Genomic DNA, 15,314 nt, shown 5'->3' with positions numbered 1-15,314 from the left:
GTGTGAGTGATGTATAAAAAGGCGGGGTTGCCCTTCGCAGCAGAAAACTCTGATGTCTGTATGTGAATGGCCTTCTTGCAAGAATAAAGTACTTCAAAGACAAATGGGTTTGCTTTTCATTGCAGTCTCACCACTAAATAGATCATTTCTGCAAAATGTCTTTCAGCCATCTCTCTTTCTACAGTCTTTCTTCAGTTCAAATCTTCCTCTTGCTCACTCTCTCTCCTCCCCCAACATGAGTGGACACGCCCCCTAATGTTGATTGGCAACAATTGTGTTGTGGTGCTCAGGCTGATCCACTTTCAACAGCGTTTCTCAGAAATTGCTTACTGCACCTTTAATTGACCTTTTTCTAAATTAAATTTGACGTAAAAAACGAGTGTCCTTTATAAATGCATTTAGAGACCAAAATTAACACCCACCAAGGGTCACATGTGTGACTAATAATTGGTTTGCAAAAAATCAGCACAATGATAATTATTTAGGAACTGGTGAAATAATAATAGGTTGGACTGGCAGAGCAACAACAATTGTTTGATCCTTGCAGTGTTTTAATCTTTCTATGTGAGCCAAAATTTATTTGGATTCTCTACGCCAGGAATATTAAATCTAGTCTTTTAACCAGATCCCGTCAGAAGATATCCGTTTAGTCTGAAACCCAAAACCAGTTAACACTGTATTTTGTTTTCTGTATTAACATCAGCCTGAGATGTTGACAGAGGAAAGCAAGGAAGAGTAGAAAGCAGGAGACAAAGTGATGATAAAAATGAGCAGGATTTATTGAATAATCTCAGTGGTTTATGTAATGCTCAGTTGGACTTCGTCTGACCAGCACAAATCCAACAAATGTTGTTATATCAAACTGCTTCACATTATTCCATAAAACCTTAAAATGGAGACATTTTACTCTTACTCTTAAAGACAAATATTACATGAAACCCCAAAATCTTAACATTAACCAACAATTGCTTGTTATTGTTGGTTAATGTTAAGATTTTGGGGTTATTTGTCTAATAATTAATATATAAAAATAATATATAAAATGTATATATAAAAAATACAATCTACATATATATAATATAAAAATGACAAATTATTAAATGACAAATTATATAAAAGATGAAATGACTGAATTTAAATGATTGAATAAATGGTTTATTATAAATGCTAATAAAAGAACTGAAGCAGATTGAGAAATTAAAACAAAACAAATGCATGGTTGCTCTCTTAAAGCTACACACAGATTGCTAATGAACGCTCAAACTAGATCTTTAGATCATTCAACACAAACCTTGCACTTATTAAAAGATCAGTGACTATGGTGACAGCTTTTGCCTTCACATTGACATTTATGCATTCAGGAGATGCTTCTATCTAAAGGTATACGTTTTAACAATTCATGCATTCCCTAGAAATCAAACCCCTGACTTGCGAAAGCTGATAGACTGACAGGTTTATGATTATGCAAATTACAAAATTAGCTGTGGTGTTTGCTGCAATGAATAAATATAAATGAATTGGCAACAAGATACATCTTTAAGGAAATAGCAAAACCATGGTTGATGATAAAACATTTCTCAATTCACCCACATTAATTTAATTTTGGACAATGCATATGTGTACCTCAGTAATTAGAGGGGGAGGACAGGTGTCCATGGTTTCACTGGTGCAGGATTGGTTATACACACAGCCGGGAGTTTCATCGGCACACCACACACATCCATAATTGGCCGCAACCGCACGGCACTGGCTGCAGTCGGACTGTCCCACTGAGCAGTCGTACAGCTGCACTGTTACATAGTCACACACACACTATCACTGTGAGCTCACAATCAACAGATACAAAACTCTTACTAGCTGCATCAATGACTCAATTGTTGTTCTTGTCCAATTTAAACAAAGTGGAATCTTATCAAAGGACAGAGTCTTCTAGCATGTACACAAGATTATCCGTCCCTGATAAAAGCCTAGAAAATTAATGACAATCATTTTTACAGATTTATATTTACATAATATACAATATATTAATAATTATTTTATATATTATTCACATATGTAAATATATAAAAGATTAATGAATATATATATATATATACACACACACACATATATACACACATATATATACACACACACACACATACACACACACATACATAGTATACACACACACACATATATATTCAAATATATTATATATTCCATACATTGTATTATAAAATAGAATCATATAAAATTTGTATAAATAAGTATATTCTAAATAATATCTATTTTTTATATCTATTTTTATTTATAAATAATATATTTTTTTACAATTTCTGTTTATAATTTATATGCATTTAAGTTATGCAAATAAGTAAGTACATTGTTTAGAAACAAGAGAGTTAATTTGATCATTTTTGAGGATGTTCAGTGACTGAAACATGCAGAAATGGTCATGGTACTCACAGCGGAGATGTGGAGCTGAATCTATACGCTGCGTCCCCCGTTGCAGGTATACAGGAGCGGAATATTCAAACTGCTTTCCTGAGTACCCAAACTACACACAGACACACACAATCAATGTATAATCAGCCAGGTGCATGCAGACAAAATATGTGTGGCACCATAAACAAATCCATGTTTAAATTGCTGTGTTTTTCTGGCTGGTGTCATAAATTACAGCTATTATCAGTGCAGACGTCACACACAAGTCTATATTAACTGCAGCGGCTGTGGTGTGATCCGATGCTGTGTTGAATAAATGGGCGCTATTAATTTCACCTGATGAGCGGCGCACTTGAACACATGCGTCCCCGTCTCTTTGCTGCGGTCCAACGTGGCCCGCAAACTCAGCTCCTGGCCTTCAATGACCAGCACGCACACGTAATCTTCCTCATCCTGTTCAGAATATCACACGGTATGTCACACAATCAAACGCTAATCACGAGCCGTCTCTAAACCCCCCTTCCTCATTCCAGATGCATTATCATAAATGAGTTCACCCAGACCCTCCTGAACACCTGGGAATAATGGCCTTTTAAAATGCACAGCCATGAAACGTCAAGGCCAACATATTGGCTCAGGCACGATGGATGGGGTGAAATGATAAATGGCAGATGAGCATCACCTCAAAAATGTCCAGGTTTTTGCCCTGTAGAGAGAGCTCGGTGTCAAAGCCAACAGGAACCAGAGGGGAGCTCTGCAGGGCCCAGACGCAGGGGCAAGAGTCGGGCCCGCGGGGCGTTGACTGCTCCTGTTCACACACACACACACACAAAATAAGTGTTTCACTGAGGGCAAAGGTCAGCTGCACCTACTTCTTTGAAAGTGACATGAGGGTTGGTTAGATTTCAGTTTAATGCAAATGATCAGCGGAAGGTGCAATTTGATTGGACGGACCAAATTTAGACATGACTGCATGATTTCTGCCACTGCGTTTTAGACAAACATGATAATTTTGAAAACAATAATCTTGCAAATTAGCCACCAAAGATAAAAAATAATATAACAACAACAACATTCAGCAATATTATTTATTTGACTGCACTGACACTATTAGATGAAAACTGAGCTGGATTATGACCTCACTGAAGCAGAGCTGCTTCAATGAATTTAACTAATTTCATAATTTATGACCTTTATACAGTTATTGTGTGGCATGTGGAGACTGATACCAATTTACCACAGCTTTACAGTAACAATAATTAATGTGGCCCTTTATAAGATAGTGAATGTATCTGATGGTAATACCATAGTACTCTGATATATATTATGATACAGAATGAGGACCATATTTATACAGTATACCATTGTATTTACATGTTAATCCAAGTCAAAGGAATACCATGGTTTTACCAAGGTATATGTGGGATGGATGGATGGATGGATGGATAGACACTGTACTTCAAGGTATTTAAAGAAAACCATGACAGCATGTCCCACAAAAACATGGTACTTTTTAGAAATGTTTTGGATATATTCCTGTTTCAGCAGAAAGCATTACTGATGACCTCCAAGCATAATAATAATAACATTAACACATATCATGACAGGTCGGGACCCCGTGGACTGTCTGTCTGTAAATGGTTCTGAAATGGTAAACCCTAGGAGAGGGCGAACACTTACTCTGCTGTTATAGATGACGTGCTGAGGGGGGCAGTTCTTATCATGAGTGCAGCGCTCATCCTTCACACACCAGTGACACGGCCACATACTGCTAACACACGCCATGCACCTGCAGAAGATCACATATGATACGATGAATGTGTCATCAGAGGACAGCCAGTATGTGTGGTCATATAATAGTCATTAAATTCTAGTACATTTATAATGCAAGTCAAAGTTTTTTGCACTAAACGGTTATATTTTATATTTTCACTAATTTTCCACACTCTCTTGCCAAGACCCATTTAGAATTAAGCCCATTAAGTCATAAAAACATTTCACCCCCCCCCCCCCCTCCCCCTCAAAAAACACAACATTTTGCATAAAAAATAAGGACAACAAATGCCTCAAAACAAATGCTTTTCATTTAAATTAGCATAAAAATTAAAGACAGCATAACAAATATTATCATGATGTATAAGTACTTTTATAATTTAAAAGCCATTTTTTTAAATAATGAGAATTAGGTTTTTTTGCATTATAGTCATGCAAATTAACTTGCTTAATTGCCAAGAAAAGTCATTTGAAGTTAGCTTCATTTTTTTTTTAAGCAAAACATTACTTTTTTCTTTATTACAGGTTGTATGAGATTCACATAAACAGGTCGTTTTTGCTATATCAGCTTAAAGTCCTTTATGATTGGCTTTCATCACTCAATCTCATTTAGTCGGACGTATCAAGTCACTAAATATTAAAAAGGTATTGATATATAAACATTTCAATGAGCTTGTGAGTGTGATGTCAAAACGGCAAAGATTTCTGAACATTTTTGCGGGTTAGTTTCTGTAAAAGTGTTGTGTACAAGCATGTCTACATAGTTCATCCAACTACTTATAAAGAAAATGCTGTTTTTAATGATACATGCATTTAAATTCTTCCATGGTGTGTTATGCATGTGTGGGTTTATTTACAAGTGGGCCAGAGCATGAACTTTGTGTGCTCATGTCCTTACGGTGACGTAGCGTTGAGCCGTCCGACTGCTTTACAGTCATAAAAGGTGATATTTGTGTGCGAGATGGTCACGTCTCCAAACTTCAGTGCCATTCGAACAGATACGTGATCTACAAATAAACAGATTCATGTCAAATATCAGCCATGCAAATGACATAATAACCAGTAATAATTCAAAGTTCCTGTTTTTTTACCTAGAATTTTTAGCTTAAAATGCGAGTAAGTGATATTCAATATTTAACATGGATTTAACCATCCCTGTACAGTAAATACTGTTGATCTACTGTATACTCTAGAGAGGCGCACAATGCATTGTCAGGATCTCTGTACTAAAGCTTTTAGGCAAACAGTTCTGAGTCCTGGCAGATTGACATTTTCTAGTTGCACAAAAGATAAGCTAAAACCCTACGTCAAAATAATCCCTGTAACCCAGATTCAACGTCAGTAAAATCAACAGTATCATCTTTAAATTTCTGCAAATCGTTGCACATTTACAACATGCAAGCAAACATATTCTAAGAAGCTAGTTATCTCTGAATGTGCTTGTGCACTTAGATAAAAATCACGATAGCTAGTTTCAGATTACCAAGAATAATAAAAAAATGTGTTGTGGATGTAACAGAAGCACACTCTCTTGAAAAGAAATGGTTTGGGTTTCATTCCCTCAGCTCAACAGTTGGTTGCTGGGATAAAACTGTCTTGGCAATGCGATCGCGTCAGCGTGGCTCACCGTTGCCTGGTGGACTCGGGGGGAGCTGCTCTGGTGCTGGTGATTGACATGTGATTCTGTTCTCCATGACAACCGCAGGCTGAGCAGCCAAACTCCCAAAAGCGCAAGATAGAGACTCATCCTTTGACAAGACTGGCAACTGTAGAACTGTGAAAGAGACCTTGAAAGCACAGAAGAAAAAAATAGATCAGATATCTAATGGCCATTTTAAGAGTGTGCAAGGCCATGCTTGCTCTTAAGAATACTAATAGGAGATATTGTCAATACTTTTGTTTGGATGCTGGCGCAAAGTTTTCAGGCTATGTAGTCGTCTGAGAGTACTGCATAAGCAACCAGTCAGACCTGTTCCTGACCCCTCACAAGAATGTTATTGTGCAATTGAAGACCTCGAGCACAGCTTTCTGTCTTGTATTGATGCATTTACTACTGAAGTAAGAGTTCCGTTTTTTTTATTTATTAAATAAATAAAAACTTTAGTCAATAGATTTTAGTTTACATCACAGTTATGAACATGATTTGTTACTTGCTATTCGTAGATAGAGGCAATTAGTCACATGATCCTTCAGATATCATTCTAATATGCTGATTTGCTGCTCAAGAAACATTTCTAACTATTTTCAATGTTGAAAACAGTTGTGCTGATTAATACTTTTGTGAAAACCATGACATTTTTTTTATGGATTCTTTGATGAAGAGAAAGTTCAAAAGAACAGTGTTTATTTATAACAGAAATCTTTTATAATATAATAAAAGTCATTACTGATGTACGGATCATCCTAGATGAATATAATTAGAATATATTACTGGTAATATATATATATATATATTACTGATCATCCTAGTTGAATACAAGTACTATAGCAGAATATATATTTATACACACATACATGTATACAGTATTTATATATAAATGTATATCGGGATGTGACAAATATTCAGTGAGAACAACACTATCCACAACAAAAGCAAAAATGCTCTAATGAGGCACAATATATTTAAAATACTGTTATTGAAATATTGAATATTGTTATGAGAAGCAAGCAGGATTTTGGAACAATGAGATTTCACCATAAACCCAAGTGTATTTTGTATATTGCAGCCTTTTTCAGAATAAAAAACTGATAAAAATGGAAGAGACAGCTTTAATTGCTTTCTGCTATCACATCATGCCTGGTTAGCCACAGTGTTACATGTCGGTCAGGGAGTCAATTCCTGTCTAAGTGGGCGTTTCTTGGCTGAAATAGGCTGCAATGAAGACCACACAGACTACAATGTGACAGCGGAGAGTGGGAGGTGATCTGTGATCTGGGAATGTACCAGTGTCTGTTCTTCTCTGCTTTGGATAGAGGGTTGTAGACTCTCTATAGACACACACTGGCGCTCATGACCGTAACTCCAGATCCAGTGGTGCAGCTGAGCATGCCGTGCGCAATCCATCTTCCGCGTGCATCTAATACACACACACAAACACACACAATGAGATAAGGGTCTGTTGAGAGTTACAGCTAAATTGAATAAACTGAAGAGTCCTCTCAGATTGAGAAAATAAAACACAAAAATGACCCGGGGCCCTCATTTAGTCCTGACACTATTATTTTGGTCACAATATATGATCTTCTGTTTCTTATTTAACAAAAATGGATTGTGATTTATGATGTCAAGCTCCAAAACAAAACTTTTAAAATATCAAAAATTCATTCTAAAGAAATACGATAGCTTTGTGTGAGAACAGACTGAATTTAAAGACGATATTGCCTGAAAACTTGCCAAAAAGTTTGCATATAGTTTCAAAAGACTTGGAATATAGCACACAAGTTGCATAGATTACTATCATGGAGCTGTTTTGGAATTGTTTTAGTCTCACATGATCCTTCAGAAATTATTCTTTTTTTCTGATTTGCTGCTCAAGAAACATTTTTTATTATAAATGTTAAAATCAGTTGTGTTGCTGAATATTTGTGGAAACCGTGATACTTTTTTTCAGGATTCTTTGATGATTCTTTTGATAGAATGTAAAAATTGATGAAAAAATGATTAAAATTATTATTTACTTTACTGTCTGTCACTATTTATTTCTTCCAAAAAATGTCCTTTTTACTGACCTCAAACTTTTGAAATGGCAGTGTAGTATTAAATCTTAGTCTGATAATGATCCCTAGAATAATCCCCAAACAAAAAGGGTTGCATAAACAGCCCAAAATAGTTGAACCGGTAACAACTGCTGTTCTGTGGAAGCAGAAGGCGTTGAAAAAAATTATGAATATCAAATATGATCTATGGAAATGATCGTCATATGATTAAATGTGCTGTTTATGTAAAACGAGAGGTGCGGCCTGATGGGAAGGGAGTGTTGAAAGAGCAGGCAGTGATGTGTAACAGTAATCAGGTGAGCTCAAGTACCTGCCCTCCAGCGAACACCAGCCGCAGTAGGGATCTCGATTAGCCAGACAGGAGTGGCAGTCTAAATGCTTCTCACACTGAGCTACATGGAGCTTTGTAACCTGAAACACACACACACACAAATCAGAGGCCCTGAGCACCGTTCTTGCATTGCAAACTGATCAAATGCAAGAGAACGCAACTTTTGCATGAGAGAACGGTGTAAAAAAGAATCTCCAATTCTGATTGGCTGCCAAGACGATTCCACTGGCAATTACTCGACAATGCAAGAAACAAAACCAGACTTTCATCTTGAGAAAAACAAAACCTGTCATTCAAATGATGTTTGACAGTAAACGTGTAATCTCTCCTTTGAGAGCGTGCATGCAACAGATGCTGTTTGTTTCAGTTGCTGGCAGTTGAAAAAAGCCGTTTGTCTCTCATACCTTTCTTTCAGTCAATACGTAGACGTTCTGTTTGGTGGTGTCCAACAGCAGGTCAGCGTTAATGGGACTGTCTGAATCCACCTCCACGGTGTCATATTTGGTACCGGTACCATTTGCATGCAGGAACACCTGCAAAAAAATAAAGGCACATGAAGTCTGATTGCTTATAAACGTAATAGCACAACTTTCTACAACTAGCCACATGATTTAAAGTCACCACAAAATCAAACTGGACAATCCTTATTTTGAATGGAATATTGCAGTAAATGATTTATCAGAGGACATCAATGATGATTCAATGATCCAATCAATTCCCGATAGACAAAATCAAGTTCTGCCCTTCATTTTTCTTGTTTGAGAAGCAGTTTCACTGTTAAATGTCACAAGTTACAGAAGAAACGACTATTGCTATTTTCATTTCATGCCGACTTTAAAAGAGGCTGCAGGACAAATGCTGCATGGCGAATTATGTGCTAAAGTTGAATGCATACAATAACTTTTATTCAAAAGTATGAACAAAAGCATACACGTGCATATACAGAAGACGCACTCATTGGCCACAAAGCTCAGGCGAATTGCAATCTCAACAGGCCGGTGTGTTTTTCAGCATCTTGCAGGCAGGAGAAGTGATACCGTGGGCTGTCTGTGAGAAGTTTTGCCTGAGGAGATATTTGGGCGGTAAACAAGCTGCTGTTTCAGAGTTTCGCCGTTAATATTTCATATAGCACCGGAGGGGATTGAGGGATGAAAAACTCCAAGCGCCGCTGCCACCACCCCTATCAGCCGACCCAGAGCGTGCCGCATGTGACCGGCTCCCCTGAGATCGGTTCTCCCCAAGGCGCTTACAATAAGCATTCAGAACATGTCCTCTCATGCTGATGAGGCAGCCACTCGCATTCAGGCACACACACACACACACTCCCTTCTATATGCACACACAATCAAACCAGCTTCAGGCCAGGCTGGGCCAACCACGAGCTGTAAATACCCCACATTCTCGATTGAAAGTGGGCAAAACTGGCAGATCAAAACATATTTGTGCCTAAAAAAAAAAAAAAAAAAATACACCGTGATGCAGAAAACTGAGTTTATTTCCCAAGACTGAATGAATATGTTGCACGAGGATCTTCTACCTGAAGGATCTTAAAGGAATAGTTCATCCAAAAAATAAAGATTTGATCATTATTTACTCATTCTCTTGCACTTCATTTCAAGTCTTCTGAAGACAATAGTTATTTAAGTTCAATGCAACTTCAATGCCATTTCAGAGCTTCGCCGGAAGGGAAGATTTTCAGTAAAAAAAATGTAGCTCCTTTTAATATTGTTGAAATGTAGAGCATACGTTGTACAGACCTCTTTTGTGGGGCTTTTTGGGCCTTGAAAGGTCTGTCGTACAGAAAACCTCTGTTGTGAAGATTCTTCAAAAAAAAATTGTGTTCCACAGAATAAAGTAATACAGGCTTTGGAACAATGAGTTTTGGGTAATTGGAACCAAATCCTAGCGTGCCAAGAATAAGAGTTGCTCATCATGTATTTCGTTTCACCTTCAATGACTCATGAATTAATTCTACACTGTTCCACCTCTAAGAGCGCAGGAGCTTAAGACATGCATGCACTCTCTTGTCCAGTTGCCTTAAATAGCAGCTAAACACCAAACGCAACCATTCAAGCTAACTTTATGTCTTATGTTTTTCTGCTTTGAAAGGTAATCTTTAAATACACTGTCTTAATTCTAGTGGCCTTCAACTGTAGGCCTCATATAAAGGATACAAAAGTGTCCGTATTGCAATGCATTCCAAAAACTGTTTCTCATCCAATTTTTTGCTGCAAGGACATGCTATCATACCCTCCCAAACTTTATCCTGATAAATAATATAACCCACACTAGCTGAACTCTGACTGAACCAACCGATTCTAATAACATAATATTACCATGCTGTAGGCTGGTTTGCTCATTACTGGCAAGTTAGTGCTTAATGACAGATTATGATTACTCCATGTGTTTGCTTTTCAATGAAGAAGTCTTTTCTTTAATGATGGTAAACAGTCTTTAAAATGCAGTTGTTCATGCTGATTTTTCCCATTATGCTTCGGTGATTTGTGATTTGTGCTGCTAACACAAAATTGCAGGTTTAGTTCCACTAAAGCGTGATACAAGATGAAAAATAGCATGTTATATGGCCAGTAATAAATAGCAGTGAGTCATACCTTGTGTAGCTTCCCGCTTTTGTCTCCTAGCAGTACTATGGTGTGGCCGACCTCAGTTGCGGTGGTGACGGCAGTGATAGGAGGAGTCCAGGTGAAAGCGGCCGTGGCGTCGAGAGCAATGGCACTGGCGATGGGACTGGGCGTGTGTTCACCTCCGCATGGGTACTCGGTCAGAGAGTCCTGCACGACCCAGAAACATTACATTACCTACATCCATCACCAAAATATGTTCATCATTCACAGTTCATAATCATAGCAGATGGCGGGGAAGTTATTAGGAATGGGAATATTTGGGAATTCAACAGTTTTTCTCTCTCTCGCTGGCTCTCATCACATTAAATTCAGGCTGCAACCTCACAATTTGGCAAAAACAGGATTTTTTGGCACTTTCGATTCAATAGTGGTTGAGCAATGGTGCATGAAAACACTGTCAGTACGGTTTTAGCACGGTGCTCTGTCTGCGCTAGTGGAAGAATGCAGGCTGTAAACGGAGCCAAATGTCATGAAGACCGTTCAGTTCCGGAATATTTATACACACATTACTTCTGAATAAGAACCCATTCTCGATTCACACCCATAAACTGATTATACGCCACTGCTGACAACTTTATTTAGTGCACAGAGGACTCTCTGTGACAGTAGGCAGAGGAATTTCTGCCTACCTTTATTGACAGTGACAGTAGGAAATAAATTATTGAGATAGAATTGCAGTGTTCTTTCATTAAAACATCACTACTAGTGAAAAGTGTGGACACTTGGATCTTCAAAACCATTTGATTTAAATGCTTATATGCATTATATAGTTTTGTAGACTATTTTTAATTTAATAGATGGGTTTGACTGTATAGTGAATAGAAAAGCTGCCAGCAAGTGCCCAGCATATATTACTTCTTCAATAATTTTAAAAACCATCCAAGGATGCAGCATATCAATTTGGTCGAAAAAAATGTCCGGAGTGTGCAGAGCTGGAATATAGACAGCAAGATGCTTTAAAACTATGAAAAAAAACCATCAACTTTTGTATTTATGATTTACTATTATTATCCTAAGATGCGGAAACAAAATAATAATAATAATTAGTAGGTATTTCAAAACATTTGACTGGTAGTTTACATGAAGTTTCTAATATATGCAACTTGGCTGTACTTTGAATTCAGTCCAATGATATACAAACAGTTTAGGAATTAATGAATGTTAAATGTTTTGGAAATAATGAGGTTCGGGCTAATCACACAGACAGACAGCTGTGTGCCCACATGCTTACAATACTGAGACAAGAACCCTGAGCGGCGACATTATAGACAATTAATATCCAAAATGCAAGTAGAATATTAAGTCTGAGCTCTAAAAACTGGGTAAGTACAAAGTTTCCAAAGTCAACTTTTTAACATTTGGATAGTGCCAGAAACATCCTGTCCTTGCCATGTGCATAAAAATCAATACTAAAAAAGCTCAGCTGCTTTTATAATGATGTCTGTCAAACACAACCCATCATCTATCCATGGCTGGGAGTGATTTTTAGATGCACTCACTGGAGCCAGCCATGGGCCTGTGTGTCCTGACCTAATGCTATTCTAGAATTGCAGCTGTCAGTGGACGGACGGACACAATACCTCAGCTAACAGACCAAGGGGAGTGGCCACACGGGACAGTGGAACGGTGGCACGCAATTGAAGTCAAAGGAGGTCAAATACAGAAACACCAAACGCACCTACTGCTTTGAAACAAGATCATAGCAGCCATTATGCAATTCTTCCTATGAATTATTGAGATGGCAATAACTGTTAAAATTGCAACATGAACATTATGAACTTAACGTTAAAATGAAATAACTAACCCCATTTACTTTTTTAATAACCCTTTCTGGACATTGTGTACAAAAGGAGAACTCTCTTATTCCCATGCATTCTAGTCTGTAGTTTCCATGCATTGCTGTACTATCTTTATAATTTCTAAGTCACACAGGTTTGAACATAAGCGTTTAAATTATTATGCACTTGGTGACTTTCTCCAAACTGATTTGATAATTACATAATATCAGCAATTGCAGATTTTAGCTGACTAGCAGACAGAAGTCATATATTAGACATTCTAGTGAACTGTACACCGCAAATGTGGTGACATTATTATTTCTTTGAGGTCATCGGTTCAGTGGGCTTCTGTGGGTGTTGGTCACTGGGCCAGTGAGCTCAGAGAGGATGTGGGTCAGCGAAACTCAAACCAGCTGCAGCGTTAAGCTGGATTTAACCACCTCCCAGAGGCTACACACATACACACTACTCCTTTTCATTCCCAAGCTCATACTAATACACACTACCCCCTTCCACACAGCAAGAGACACATGAATTGAACATTAACCATTCTCCATTAGTCCCCATACCTACTTTCCTCCTCCTAACAAAACTGTATACCCAAAATTGCCACTGTATACCCAAAATTACAGTTCACTAACTTGTTTTGTTACGCTAAATGGCCCTTGCATTACAGTTGCAGAAACTAAATATGGAAATATCTCTGAAATTCACAGAGCAGATCATTAGAATCAGCCCAGTGACATGCAGAAGTTTGGGAGATACCGCTGCATTTGTTATGCCGTGCGGATTAGCATTGGCGCAGGCAGCTGGACGCTAATCTGTGTCAGCACTGAGGCAGCTGCCACTCGCCCAGACTTACACCCGTCGCAAAAAAGCCCCATCTGACCCTGATCTGTCGCCAAGAAACCACACGCTATGCTGTCTTACACGACCCGGCTAATGGGACGATATCTTGTGGCTTTCCCTATATTCCTACTTATCGCTGTTTAGCTGCGGATTTACCCCTCATTTAAAGCCGCTACATTCATGGAACCACTCCCTTCGTCTGCTAGTAGAAAGTATTTTGAAGCCATGCTGAGGTAGGCGGGTACAACTGTCAGAGATTGGCAAAATAAGCGGATACCTAATTGCATGCTACCGCAAAAAAAACAGCCTACACCACTATCTTATTGGCTAATGTTTAAATTAAGCTGTTATTTGAAGGGGTCTAAAGCGGAACTGATTTTGAATGGTGGAAGGGGTGTAGGGAACTAGATCCTGAAAAAAAAAACTGGCAAAGAGCTACATTTAAATTTTGTTGGATCAGTTGGCAGAGTCATCAAAGGCCCTTTGAGAACAACATGATGAATTTCAGGGGGTTGTAATCCTATTTGAGGAATGACTGCAAAAACCCAGGCCAACAACTTACCTGCGGGAGCTTCAGACAACTGGAGGACACTTCGTACTCAATGTACGCCTTCTCCTTGTTATTGCCGTCTTTGCCTTCCTGTGTGTAACAAAGTAGCTGGGCGCCGTGCAGGGCTTTATCCAGCTTCTCCACCATGTACACACAAAGCGCCGACCTGTCTGTGGGTGTGGGAGTCGACGCTTGTCCCATAGCCATGGCCACAAACAGCGCAGGTTGCTCACGGTGTGTCCCAAGCACGGCTGCCTGTGCCAGATTGTATCCTCCACCGCAGGAAAGCGGCACCTCCACATAAGAGTAAAAGTTGGGGTCGCCTGCACAGAGTCTCGAAACGTATGTCCGATACTCTCGTTTGCCCCACACGTCGCGTCGAGAGAACACAAAGTAGACATAGTTGTTGTGGTGGAGTGCTTTCACAAAGTGGTTGTTGTATTCAGAGTAGCTACCAACGACCAGCTTTCCAAGTTCTTCGTGAGAGAATGCTGGTGCAGAATGACGGGCAACTGGGGCTAAGCGCCGCATCGTGATTGGTGGGATCCCGCCAGGTCCTTTGCTGGTGTATCCCCGACCAACGAGCATAAGCAGAACACCTTTCTGCTCCACCACCACCCCAACAGTGGACACTCGAGGGTCATTTGCCGCCACATACTGTGTGTCCACAGGGTTGTCAGTCTTATACAGCACCTGAGAGACATTCTCCAAGTTTCGCTTCTCGCAGATGCCCTGCAGGACCGTCCCACACACAATCAGGCTGAGTGGATACCCTCCTTTGACCTCTTCCAGTAACAGAAGCTTGTTAGTGTTGTCTGTGGTTTCCGCCTGGGTGCAATCAGTGGGGTCAATGGGTGGTAGGCAGTCTGGGCTGTCTAGTTTAGGCCCAGTTTTGCCCCAAGAGAGCAGCTGCAACTCTGGGGAAAGGTGATAGAGCACATTTACCGCACCCACGTAGACATGGCCCGAGTGGCTGTCGAGCAGGAGGTGATTGAGGCGGGAGCCATTGAGGGAGATGAATGTAGGGGGGCTTTGAAGATGACTGGGGACCAGAGGCATTACCAGAGGCCACCACAAGATGGCGAGGAGCAGCAACAGGGGAGCAGCAGCTGGCATGGCACCCCCTCACCTGCTGAAAAGAGATAGAGATCAAGAAGAAAGAGAGAGGGAGGCAGTTAAAATGCAGCATGCATGAAGAAAGAGAATTTAGAATGGATGGAACGGGCAGGAACGTAAACAACAGG

At 39.3% G+C, this 15,314-nt stretch overlaps 1 protein-coding gene across 5 annotated transcripts in view; it reads right to left on the bottom strand.

Moving 5' to 3' along the window:
* Window positions 1-15,314, bottom strand: part of plxnb3 (plexin B3) — a 73,606-nt gene that overhangs the window by 15,081 nt on the left and 43,211 nt on the right. For 3 of the 5 annotated variants that reach the window (XM_056265271.1, XM_056265270.1, XM_056265274.1), the window contains exons 2-13: window positions 14,083-15,202; window positions 10,861-11,040; window positions 8,653-8,781; window positions 8,228-8,328; window positions 7,145-7,277; window positions 5,828-5,987; window positions 5,099-5,207; window positions 4,108-4,216; window positions 3,110-3,235; window positions 2,764-2,880; window positions 2,449-2,539; window positions 1,624-1,790 (exon numbers count right to left, since the gene is read on the bottom strand). In XM_056265271.1, coding sequence (XP_056121246.1) covers window positions 1,624-1,790; window positions 2,449-2,539; window positions 2,764-2,880; window positions 3,110-3,235; window positions 4,108-4,216; window positions 5,099-5,207; window positions 5,828-5,987; window positions 7,145-7,277; window positions 8,228-8,328; window positions 8,653-8,781; window positions 10,861-11,040; window positions 14,083-15,186 — 2,526 coding nt within the window. In that variant the 5' untranslated portion in view covers window positions 15,187-15,202. The remainder of the gene's footprint in view (window positions 1-1,623; window positions 1,791-2,448; window positions 2,540-2,763; window positions 2,881-3,109; window positions 3,236-4,107; window positions 4,217-5,098; window positions 5,208-5,827; window positions 5,988-7,144; window positions 7,278-8,227; window positions 8,329-8,652; window positions 8,782-10,860; window positions 11,041-14,082; window positions 15,203-15,314) is intronic. The other 2 variants (XM_056265272.1, XM_056265273.1) reach the window with 1 other exon arrangement.

This window comes from Rhinichthys klamathensis, unplaced genomic scaffold, assembly GCF_029890125.1.
Source record: "Rhinichthys klamathensis goyatoka isolate OS25496 unplaced genomic scaffold, OSU_Roscu_1.1 h1tg000231l_1, whole genome shotgun sequence".
NCBI lineage: Eukaryota > Metazoa > Chordata > Actinopteri > Cypriniformes > Leuciscidae > Rhinichthys > Rhinichthys klamathensis.
The sequence above is the reverse complement of the archived record's forward strand: the minus strand, read 5'-3'. Positions and strand labels throughout refer to the sequence as shown.